This window comes from Vigna unguiculata, chromosome 11, assembly GCF_037176805.1.
Source record: "Vigna unguiculata cultivar grain cowpea cultivar isolate G323 ecotype 2 chromosome 11, ASM3717680v1, whole genome shotgun sequence".
In the NCBI taxonomy this organism is placed as follows: domain Eukaryota; kingdom Viridiplantae; phylum Streptophyta; class Magnoliopsida; order Fabales; family Fabaceae; genus Vigna; species Vigna unguiculata.
In genome coordinates, this window is record NC_140802.1 from 46,157,587 (window position 1) to 46,170,840 (window position 13,254).

General features: G+C 34.4%; 1 protein-coding gene across 1 annotated transcript; it reads right to left on the reverse strand.

The window, feature by feature from the left end:
- Positions 1–3,182: 3,182 nt before the first annotated feature.
- On the reverse strand, positions 3,183–5,593 carry LOC114169697 (GRAS family transcription factor). Its single transcript, XM_028054962.2, has 2 exons — positions 5,453–5,593; positions 3,183–5,339 (listed from the first exon to the last, which is right to left on the reverse strand). The coding sequence occupies exon 2, from the start codon at positions 5,324–5,326 to the stop codon at positions 3,668–3,670; it is 1,659 nt and encodes a 552-aa protein (XP_027910763.1). The 5' UTR covers positions 5,327–5,339; positions 5,453–5,593; the 3' UTR covers positions 3,183–3,667.
- Positions 5,594–13,254: the final 7,661 nt, after the last annotated feature.

Consider the following 13,254-nt stretch of genomic DNA (forward strand, 5'->3'; position numbering starts at 1 on the left):
TCCTACAGTTTCATGTTCTTAAAATCTCCAAACTCATTCATTATCCTTTCTTTCGTTTTGGTTCAATATATCGAAATACTAAATTTGAAAAAAAAAAATGCTTGCAATATACTTATTAGTCATTCTCCTTTTAATATTTTATTATTGGGTATATACACTAACAATTCGAATAAAAAAATGCATATACCACGTGATGAAAATAAGTGGAATATGTAATAAGGAACAATAACTAATCCACTAATCCAGGATTGGGACTGGGAGAAAATTCCTAGCTAATAATTGAATTGCTTATATCATTAACAAGAGGAACAAGAGGTAGAGGTGACATAATGGGATGAAACAAAAACCTGAGTTTCTTAGAAACTTCCTATCCTAAAACTACAAAGAAATTGGTCAGAAAAATACAAGATATTCTTATCGGAAAGCAGCCTTACTGTTCTGAAGTGGAAAGAGTGGGTTCCCAGAAAGTCAAAGTTGAATCCTCATATATTTAATCATTGAACTTTTGATAAAAATGACGAGGCTCAAGTCATAGGTTATAAAATATAAAATATATTAATATTCAGTAAAATAATTGAATAACTACTGCAATTACTCTTGTAACCCATTAGCGATATCATATATATTCAAATTGTTGAGATACCAACTAAATGTATTGTTAACTATATTCAATTATGATTATATCTCCAATTCATAAGTGCTCAAGTTATTAAGTTTTTGACTATTGTGTATTAGTAAATTATGAAGCTTTCTATTTTGTCAAACCTTGAGAGGAAGTGATGTTCATATGGACAATGATAGCTCCATTCTTAACGAATGCACAACACAACAAGAAAAGGGCAAGAGAGTATGAGTTAATGAGATGACCGTTTGGTGAAAACGATGGCCACTGTCACTTCGGCTCTCCAAGAAGTCAGCAAAACTTTGGTATCTCAGCATCAATCTTCAAAGCAGTTTAAGTATTGGTGTGTACGGTGACAAAATTACGAAAATCGAGATAATCATAAGAGTTCTTTCTTCTTATCGAGTTTCACAATCTGAATTATTATTATTATTATTATCACACGAACAAGATAACACGAAATTAATCAATCTGAATTATTATTATTATTATCACACGAACAAGATAACACGAAATTAATCAAACACATAGCAGACAGCACAAAAACCAGATATTATAAGTTAGAGAATTAATTAGAGTGCTTAACAGTAACAGAGTGCAACTGCAAGACACCTCAACCAATCAGAGATAACTGTCATAAAGATAGCAACTGGTTGCATCACAAAGAAATGGATCCAATACTACTTAAATACAATTTCCTCTTTGACACAAGTTATTTAGAGATTCCCCCCAATGGAGAAGTCAATGGGCCACAACTTCATGGGACCAGGAGCTGTTATGGCATTTAACACTAGAGAAAAAAAAATGTGATCCTATCAAGTTGTCCACCAGCTCCTTCCAGAACCCTATCTTTCATTGTATCACCAAATCACTGAAATAGAGATTTTACTATGACACCAAATGTATCAGTTGGCATGCTTTTCGCAAACCTGAAAGCTATTACATGTAGAACCTTAGTTTAGCCCATGTGCGGGTCACAGTGGTGTAAACATAAGCTTAACGAAAGAGGTAATGAAAACATGGATATTTTGATGAAGCAAACTGCTAGTGGTATATGCAGTAGTTGCAAACTATGTTGATCAGATAAGCCAAATGCAACAGAGTTCAAAATTTAAAGATACAACAACCTAAAAAACTTAGTTGTGTCTCGCATGCATCTCATATGAAGTGTCCACCAAAAATAACATCTTCGATTAATATGAAACCAGAGGTTGAAGCCTAGAAATAGAACTGCAAACTAAAAACCACATTTTGGGTTCTGGTGCCTTTCTAAAAATCGATGAAAAGAAGTCATTAAAGCTCAGAACAGTCACTGAAGTGCATAAATGAACGCGTTTCTATCTTTGGATTACTTCAGTAGATTAAAGAGCTGCGAATACGAGTAAACTTCAAAAGCTTTTTTCTTTTAGAAGAGCTAGTTTCCTTTTTCATTTGACTGAACAACGAAATGCTTATTTTCCTCTATTCTTACGGTTTTCCTTTCATACCCACGTTCTGATTCGGTTGCCAGTGATGTATTTGTGAGACCTGGAAACCTAAAAACTAAATCTTAGGTGTTGATTAACAAAAAATCCTTTCACAGATGGCCATCCGAACTAATTACCAATGTGTTCCTCCCTGCAAGAAAATAAAATAACGATAATGAAGAAAAAAACAATGAAGCATGTTGGATGACAGTTTTCAGTTACGGAAACACTTGGGTTTCATTTTTTGGGATGTGGGGCATGGCGTTGTAGATGAGGGAAGGTAAGGTACTGGGTGAGTTATGAAGAACCATATAAAGTGGGGAATAGGACGCATACCCAGCCTCACAAAGTGTAGTCTACGTTTATGGGACCCTTTGCCAAATCAAGTTCAATAAGAGAACGTCTTATTCACAAGTCACGACCTTGACTTGTCGCAATCACTCAACTCCAGAAACAGCAGTGGCAGTCTCCCTTGTCACGCTCTGGACTCATAAAGAGGCTGATTCATCTTCCCCGTCTCTGCCGTGCCAGGAACACAAGGAGCTTCATTGCAGCACGAAAGAGACACACAACAAAGCCACCCATATGGCCCATAGATTTGAGAAACATCACCACCACTACCAACAAAGCCACGCTGTCTAAACTTTCGTAAAAAACACAAAAAGAAACAACCTTTATCCAGATCAGATGGCTTCCTCCCCGAGCAAGTTAACGCTTCTCCCCACAAAATAGTAAGTTGGAAAGTGAAGTAATCCATTTTTTCACGGTTGACTGTGCATGAATAATAGGTTGCCAGAGCAAAAAGAGTGCGTCATGTCGTCAGTCATCACGCACCAATTTCCATGCAGCACCTCCTTGGGTTTTCCCTCACCAATCAGTCACACGCAAATAGTTAAAAGTAATCTCTCCTCGAGTAAAATACTCAGACATTTTCCTCAACAATAACACCCACTAAGTCCCAGATAACAATATTTTTTCCAGGAAATTACATTGGACGAAAATGAATCCATCTTGCATATACAAGGTACAAGCAGATTGCAGATTTACAACTTCTGAACGAAATGATTTATAACACCTGTGTAGAGATGAGGAGGTAAAGTAAAGATAAAAATCCTTTGATATTCAGACCAATTTAAACCCATACAACAAAATCCAATTTACAGAGTCACAATGACCAGAAGCAATGAGAAAGAAAGAATTCTCCATCCCATAACTTCCTATTCCCATTGTCACTGTTTGCCTAGTCAAGCTAATAACACCATTGCCAGATAAAAAAAAAAAGCTACTAAAACGAAAAAAAAAAATCAATTGAAAACGAAAGAAGTAAGGGGTGTGGAACTAGCAGAGGACCAAACTGCTAAAAGTGGCAATCCTCCAAAATGGCAGAAATCTCGCCGCGTCTGCGAGCTGAGATTGAAAATGTGCAGCAGTGGAGGCAACTGAAGAAGGTAGCAGTGCAGAGGGATCCTCCATGGCATATATAGACAAATAATTAATAATTAGCGGTTCCACACCAGAGAAAAAAGGACCAGGTGGAAAGGGTTCCCATTTCGTGATTTGAGAGGAAGAAGAAGAAGCATTAGCGCCACGAGGAGAGAGTCAAGAGAGGAACATCTTTCCAAGCGAGAGACAAGAAGCCCGGCGGCGTGGATTCAAGCAGCGAAAACAAAGAGCTGTAACCGTAATTCCAGAGAAGTATCTTCGCCTGACTAACTGCATAATGACTCAGACTCACAGACTCAAACCCAGCACGCTCCATCAGAACCCTCCACTGCTCCCTATCCTCCATACTCTCCCTCACCGGCCCAGGCCCAATCACCGCGTCGATTCGCCGCCCCAGGAGAAGACTCTCCACCTGAAACCTCTCCGGCGAGTCCGCGGACAAGTTAGGGTCCAGCGATTCGAACACAGCGGAGAAGTACCTGAACGCGGTCTTGAAGCGGTTCACAAAGCCGACACGTGTCAGGCTCGCCTCGTACTCGCCGAGGGTGACGATTTTGGGGTTGAGAGATTTCGCCAACCGGAGGGCGGTGTCCACGGCGGTGGGAGGCTCGTCAAGGAGGTTGTACAACTGGAGCATGAAGTTCACGGCGAGGGCCTCGTCAGGGTCAATGCAAAAGCTGTTGCGGTCGAGGTCGTGAATGGGAGTGAGAATAGGCGTGAACTCGAAGTTCAGGTCGAGGAGTTTGGCGAACTCGGAGAGGCGGTTGCCGGTGGCGGAGAGAGATGGGCCGGGCGAGGCCCCAAGAGCGATGGCGGGAATTCCAGAGATTTTGATCTTATTGGGCTTTCCGGAAGAGCGAGTGGCGAAAGCCTGCAAGAGCGCGGCCCACTGAATCCCTTGGACGATGCCGAAGTCCAGGATGTGGATGTTGGAGGCGTCTTCGGTGGCTTCCAAGATGGCTTGGTTAGCAGTTAAGTGTGCGAACTTGGAGTAAGGGCATGCGTCGTTGAGGGCCTTGTAAGACAGCGTTAACTCCTCTGAGGTGGTTGTGGTCGCGCTTTTGGGCTCTCCCTTCTCTTTCTCGGCCCATATTTTACGGGAGAGGGCTTCGCAGAAGTAGAAGCCCACTCGCTGAGTGGGGTTTCCGTGCTGGGATACAGATTTTCTCAGCCGGGCCAACGATTCCGCGGCCTGATCCGGTTCGCTCTCCACGAGCGAGGCGCACTCTGTTAGGGCTTTGAGGAGCGGGTGAGCGGAGTCGGATTCGGAGGAGACGCCGGCGTCGAGGGGCTCCTGCGGCGGCGGGGGAGGGGTTGGCTGGAGCGGGAGCGAGGTGGCGGCGGTGGCGGTGGCAGTGTCGGAGGTGGGGAAGATGAGGCGGTTGAGATCGGAGGGGAAGGGGAAATCGGCATTGGTGTGCCAGGAGGGAGTGTCGGCGGCGGCGATGAGAGAGTCCATCCAGTCGTCGGAGTCGAAATCGGAGAAGCGGAAGGGGGCCGGTGCGGGTGCGGATTGCGTGTCCGGGAAATGGAATGGTGGATCGGGTTGGAAGGGGTCGGGGAAGTCGGTGGGATGGAGAGGGTAACCGAGAGTGGGGGTGTTGTTCCATGGAATTGGATGTAGGGAGAGAGGGTTGAGATGGTGTTGGTGATGATGATGGTGGTGGTGGTGATGGTGTTGGTGGTGGTGCTGCTGGTGCTGTTTTTGTTGCTGCTGTTCTTGCTGCTGCTTCTGCTTGATGACTTGCTGCGCAATGGCCATGAGGTTTCCACTGTCTGCACACATGTAAGCCATTCCCTCTTCTACTCTGCAAATCACATCACAGCATTTCATTTACTGGAATCAAGGTTTGAGAGTGAGAGAAAAAAGAGAGTGAGAGTGAAGTAGTGTGAAGTAGGGGTGGGAGTAGTAGAAGCCTACCTATGTATACAATAATATAAATATTTGGGAGGATCCGATTCAGTGGTAACTGGGTTGGGTTTGGTGCAGTAGGAAGTGTGAACTCAAGCAAAGAAAAAAGGTAAAGGGGTGAGTGAGTGAGTGGGTGTGTTAGTGAGTGAGGCTTGATTGATTGAACCGTTGAAGCGATGAGAGAGAGAGAGAGAGATGAAAGAGAGAGAGAGAGAGAGAGAGAGAGAGAGCGAAGAAGCAAGGCAACCTAGAACGACAACCTGATTAAAGCCATTTCAAAAAGACGCCATCCCCATGGTCCCACTTTCATTTTTCATTTTATTATTAATATTAATATTATTATATATATATATATTATTTATTTATTTTATTTATCCGAGTTAACTACTCTTCGTACCTTTTTTTCTCCAACGTTATATCTACCACTTTCTCAATTACTTTTGTCAATTCTCTCACTTCATTCAACTTAAGTAACCTCTTTTCTGCTTTTGAACCTTACCAAATCGAAATTTTTTCGATTTATTCGAATCTAATACTGTAAGGTTTCGAATTCTAGTGCTAATTTGGAAAATTAAAGAAATCATTATTACAGTCATTTTAATATTTCCTCATTTGCTTCGCGGAGTACTATTTTTTTTTTATGGAAACTCACGTGATCCTGCATGTGACTTCATTTCTAGTTATCCAATCGATTCCCTCTTCACCACATGCAATGCATTATTATGCATACAATTCAATCGGATCACTGACAAACTCCGTAACCCACACAAGGCCAAAACAAAGTTCTATGCATATTTAATGTCACATTCAATTTTTTAAGTAATCTGCGAATTCGTATATTTACACGTTTTTTTTTTCTAACGTTTTCTTTTAAAAATTAACACCATTAAACCTTCTTTAAATATCATTACTATTATTTCGCGACTTAGATTTTATACATACACGTATTTCACATTTTAACTGATTTTCAATTAATCAAAATCCATTTTACGTGTCTTCTGAAATAATTACTGTAAAGGATAATAGTTTACTATATATATATATATATATATATATATATATATATATATATGTAAAAATAATTATTATTTGTAGGTTAAATACACTTAGTTTTCGTAAATAAGGCAATGTTTGATTTAATTTTCTAAAAGGACGTGTTGAATGTGATTATTGTCTACAAAAGTATTATTTTTACAAATTTTACTCAATTTGTAGTTTAGTCCATATTTCGTATGTTGTTAAATGTTGTCTTATTGTTGTTTTACATTCGAAATGTATGGAAATAACAGACTTTTACGTCTTATCGAAACAAAATACAGTTTCACACTTCGTTTGTTTCAGAAAAGGAGAATGCATAAAATTAGATGTATAGCTATAAATAATTTTAACGTTTCATAATAATTAATAATATTAAGTACATATAATAGTATAAATAGTAGTTGACAGACACATAGTTCTATTCAATTTTTTATCTTTTTTATAGCATTTTTATAATTTAGTAGAAAAAAGTGTAAATAAATACGAAAAATGATTTTATTTTCTGAAAAAAAAATAGTATCACACTCCAACATTAGTAGGTCCAGCTGCCACGACACTGTACACATGTCAGCTTACAGCAGCAAAATTATGTGGCAGCACTGCAAAAAATTATAGTACTGTTCATTCAATTTGTTGATTTAGTAAATGAAATATTAAATTTAATAGAAGCCTTTCTGTGACTCCCTGCATTTTAAGTATATTGTTAAAAATTTCAATTTTTTAAAATCGATTAAATATATTTTTTTATATGAATTTTAAAAGTAGTTTATTTCAAAAAATTTGTACAATTTAGTCTTTTATCTTTTGAAATATGTGAATTTAGTTATTTTAATCAAATTTTGTTAAATTTATTTGACATTTCAAATGCGTTTCATAATACTATTTGATTGAACAATAGAGTCAAAATATATCAAATAATATAAACAATTCAAATACAATCATGAAATACGTGCGAAACATTTTCAAGCACGTTTCATAATAGGATTTAATTTAACAACATAGCAAAAATGTATCAAACAATATAAACAACTCAAATACAATTTTAAAATACGTACAAAACATTTTGAATCGTGTTTCATAATAATATTTGACTTAACAGCATAACAAAAATGTATCAAACCGTATAAACAACTCAAATTCAATCCTGAAATACGTACCAAATATCAAATAAATATAACAAAATTTGATTAAAATGACTAAATTAACGTATTTTAAATCATGAAAGACTAAATTAATTTAAAATTTTAAAATAAGTTAATTAAAAAATTCATAAACCTTTTTAAATTAATAAAAAAAGGAAAATAAAATTGGTAGAAATAGAGTGTGGGGTGTTAATTGTGAGGGCGGTTGGAGGGGTCCACAAGGTTAGAGGGTAGTATTAGGAAAAGTGGGGCCCAGGTGTTTTGGACCAACGGAAGTGGAAAAATGGCGAAACGGAATGGAAAAGCAGCGGTGCAGGATATTTTGACGGGATTTTTCATTCATTATCTCTCACTTTCATCTCATCTCATCTCATCTCATTCTCCGTGTATTCCACTCATCCCACGTCATCATCCAGTCAACTCCCTGTTCTAATCAACTTCAAATCCTTTTAATTAATCTCACTTAATCACCGTTTTCTTCTCTCTTAATCTCTCTTAGGGTTTACAAATCCGCATTTTGGAGGTGTTTGATTAATCACTCTTCAAATTTGTTATTCATTTTGGAAACTTAAGCGGACAAAATTAAACGTCTCTGTCTGAGTCAATGGTTGGATGATTAGACAAGAAATCAAAGGCAGCCATTCTTTGCTTATCTTTAAAACCTACTAGGCCCACCCTTAATTATCCACACCTTTTTCCCCCTAAGCCCTTCAAATTATTTTATACCTTTAATTCCTGCCAAAAAGGTTTCATTTTCCAATTTTCTATACTTTATTTTCAAAATAAATATTTTTATCACATTTTCGAAAACAAAATTTTAGAACATAAGTGACTTTGAACATTAATTAGGATTTAAAGGTTAAGAATAATCTAAATATTTTTTCTACATTCAATTCTTTTAGTCTTTTAAAATTAATTTTCAAAATGAATAACAAATTTGAAGTTGAAACATTATTATTGTATGTAAAACGGGGTTTCCAAGACGAATTTCGTTTGAGATAATATGTTGATAACTTCTAAGATAATTAAATTAGTTGATAAATTAATGTATTGTTCTTTTAACTTAAATTATTAATACATATGATTATAATAACTTGTGAAATTAATGTATTTTGGTTAATATATATCAATATTATTTTTGGATTAAATTTATTTTTAATTTTGATGTAAAATTAAAATTCGATCTCCTCCAAAATTTTAATACAATTTAATTATCAAATTTTTTAAAAATTAAAAAACATAGTCTTAATTCAACTGCATGCTAATTTTTTTATATATCCAAAGATGTTTTAAGTTGATATTCGAATCTTTTAAATAATATAACAAATTTCAATTAAAATATCTAAAATCACGTACATAAAATATATTTGACAAAATTTAGTTAAAAAAACTTATTTATTAACTTTTAATTTTTGAGTAAAAAATATATCAAAATTTAAGATAATTAACGAATTTTAATTTTATTTTATAATTTTAGAGATTAAAATTATATTTAATTTTTATTTAATTATCTTTAAAAGGGGACGAAAACCAATTTACAAGTCTTCTTATAAACTCTTGTTTTACTTGAAGTTGGTTTGAATGCTATATAATTTTTGAGATTTTTTTTTTCAAGTTTTACTGAGATCCACGTTTTAATAATTCTATATTCAATTTTTTTTAACTTAAAAGCAATTTAATTATCATATATAAATTTTAGAAAAACAAGTAAAAAAAGAAAAAACATAAAAAGGGTTTGTGTGGATGGTAACAACAACATGATATAGCATAGGTGATAGAAAATGATAGATAGTAGTGAAGGAATTGACAAGTCGATCTTAGCTATTGTTTTTGTTTAAGCAGTGCAAATTCATGCATCTCAAACAAATCAAAGCCGCCAAATAAGACACACTATCACTACGCATGCACCCATATATGGCTTTATCATTTTTCTCTCTGATGCTCCCTTCCAATACTCCTTATGGCAGATCTATTTTTTTCTTTTTTTACAATAATATTTCGATTATAATTGTAAAAATGAGTTGGAATCCGCGAGTCAATCTGGCTCACCATGGATTATGATCGAGTTGGGTTGAAATTTTTTACAAATTTTGATACGAATTGATTTTTGACCCGGCTCATCTAAATCCCGACTCATCCGGGTTGAACCTGTGGTGAGCCGGTTGGTGAAGAGTTACACAAGTATTTTTTATTAAGTTGGATTTTGCATTTGGATCATATTAGGTTATTTTTTGTAGCCAACACGTATATAATTTGTATTTTTGTGATCTTGGTTTGTATTTGGATTGTATTAAAGTTTATTTAAATTTTAATTAGAAATAGAATTTGTTTTTGACTGAAAAAAAATAAAAAATTATATTTTTTAATTAAGTAAACCTGTGAGTCAACCTGTTTAACCCACCAACCCGTGGTCAGTAGGGTTCGAATTTTGTTAGCTCGCTAATAAATGAGTCGGATTGGATCGACTCACTAAGTAATCAACCTGTGATGAATCGAGCCTGGTTGGACCATGTTACCTATTTAGACAGCTGTAATTATGATTCTCATATTTTTACTTATATTATTTATTTTCTGAAGTGAATTAGAATAATTATAGATTAATGTATTATTATTATTATTTTTTAAAGAATTCTATATCTTACATTAAACCACGAAAAAAAAAAAGAAAGATGGAGGTGATATTACAATTTTCCTTTTTTTTTCTCTCCTTCACACAACTCTTCATTCTTCCATCGTTACTCTGCAAGAAAAATCCAAAACGCTTACGCAATTATAATATGTAACAGTAACACAATCTCCATTTGGGTCCAATGCTATGGACACAACATGGAGCTTAAGTAGACAAAATAATAGGTCTTATCATTGAAGTTCCAGAGAACTATCTCTATACATCGCACTCTATGCATACTTTTTCACTTCAGAGGGTTAAAAAAAAAAACACCACCAAAGTCTCGTAAATCAAGCTGTGTGGGAAAATTGAACCAATCAAGTTGTGGTCTTCAGAGATGAGGACAACAATATTCAAACTTCAGTCAAAGTGGTCTATTTTCACAACTATTTTGGTTACTTAGCCCCTCATTTTTAGTATATAAAGTAACACAATCTACACCTATTGTCTCATAACAAGTCTGGACCCAGCTCATAAATGAAAAAAGTTCACACACACAACGCAAAATTTACTACTCACTCATTTCCTCTTCAAACATTTGATGATTATTTGATATTGCTATCAACCAGTATCCATGGTCTCTGATTTTGTCTTTAAAGAGTATCTTAGAAAATAATAAAAAAATACAAATATTTAAACCGTTTTAAGTCTAAGATTAATAAAACATTTTAGATAATAAAAAGAGTAAATGTATTTAAATCGTTTTAGATCTCGATAAATACATTATGTGAGATTATTGAACGTAGTAAGAATAATATTCAACTCTTTTTATCATCTTTACATATAATTTAACTTTACTATTTTATTCGGCATGAAATTTAAACTTGTACTTAAATTTTTAAAATACATGCAAAGAGAAAAATACGGAGATACTATAAATTTATGACAAGAACAGCAAATTGTGGAAATACTGGAGATCGTAGACCTTAGAACAGTTTCATGTTTAATCCCCATGTAGTGTGCACTGAGTTTATGCATTATTGGTATTAAATATGTTTCGATTTTCTAAGTGCTGTAACCCGTAAATGATGGCTACTAAGACATTAATATATACTTTATTTTTCATATTTATTCATGTATTCTTATTGTTCAATTATGTCTTCCCCCTGTATTATATATATTTAATAGGGTCACACACATACAGAGAAGTACTTGGGTCAAATTTGCAGTGAAGCGCTTTGTTGAAGAAATGGCACAGTTGGTCATAAGAATGGAAACATGAAGGGGACAGAAGCTGTTTTTAGTTGGACTTTTGGAAGGAGAAAAAGACGTTGTCATATGATGGTAGGAGGCACCCTCACTTTGACATCAACATAATTCCATCACCCACTCATTACCTTCTTTCAATTTTCATCCATCTTCTCTTTTTAAATCAAAAACAAAGGCATTTCCCTCTCATCTCTTCTATTATAATACCATTTTTCTATTTCATCATAGAATGGTAACTAGAGAGATATGTTATTATATCCAAAAGAATTCAGTATCACCACATTGTTTAGAAATCTAGGTTTAAGTCTCGACTTCTAAACGATGTGAGACTATTGAATATGTGATGTTTCGACACGTCTCATAAATGACATGTCCTTTGTCCGACATGTATCAGACTTTGACACTTGTATGATACTTATAAGACATATTATATCTGATTTGAAAGATATCTTTTTGTTTTTGACTTGATTTTGATGATTAAAATAGGGAACAAATTTTATATCATCATTACTTTTCACTTTTTGGATATTAGATAAATAGATTAGATTCATTTTTATGTTAATTGACAATATGTTAATTGACAATTTCAAACTAACATGTATATACACAATATGTTCCGTGTTCTATATTTTGTTAATTTAGCTATATCTTTGTGTTTATGTCGTGTCTGTATCCGTGTCCGTAAAATATTAATGACTCTGATTAAGCTGATACTGCACCTGTTAAAAGAGAACCAAAATTGATTCCCTCGTCAAGGAAAGCATTCTGTTTTCACTTTTTAACTTTACCATGCTAAAAGTGGAGAAAGAACCGTTACCAGTTACCATTAACTATAATGAACAGTGAAGAGAGATATAACATGAAATTTGGTTAATTAGTATTCCGCAATAACTAATACGGAAACAGTGGTGGAGCCATGTATATGTTGATTTGAGGGGGCACAGGCTCCACCGCAATTCTTCTGTTAATCAAAGTGTTACATTCAGAAGATTATATGATGCCATATTCACAAAAATAATTGTTACTTTAAAACACTATACACTAAAGTGTTTTTTTTTTTTCTCTAATTCAGTTGCCAGAGTTAACTGTTCTTTGGTGACCATGACATGGATTTATTACACTTTAATAATAATTAGTGTCCTGCGGATCTAACCCTGTCTGGGAACTCAGAGAGTGAACCCACACCAAAATCTCATAACCTGTTTCAATTTTTGTGTTTGACAATTTAAGTATAAACTTAAGTTTTAGGGTTAAATATGTTTTCATTCATTAACAGTGGCGGATCTTGACCAATAATTTTGGGGAAGCCAATATAATATATTCAAAATTCAAAATTTATATATTTAATTAGTGTCACTAATATAATAAAAATAAAAATGAATAAATAATTTATTATAATTATACATACAAAAAAAATCACACATATGCAAAGGATTGTCCTTCGTTCTTTCAGATTTTTGAACTCATCAATAATTTAATTAAAACTAAAATTGTCAACTATTTATTTTTCAATGTAAATATAAAAACGTTCCAAATAATTAATATAAAACATGTTCCTCTAATTAAACAATATGATCATTTGTATCATGATTCATGATACGTTAAGATAAAATATTGAATTTAAATTATTTTCATCGCCACAAATAACTTTCTTTTTATCACTTTTAACAAATAAATTCATTCTTTTATTCTTCATCAATATATCTATTTCTTTTTTAAGTTTAAGATTAAAAAATAATTTATCATAATTTAAT

Excerpts from the sequence above, each read along its gene's own strand:
- LOC114169697 (XM_028054962.2), bottom strand. The coding sequence starts at position 5,326 with ATGGCTTACATGTGTGCAGACAGTGGAAACCTCATGGCCATTGCGCAG.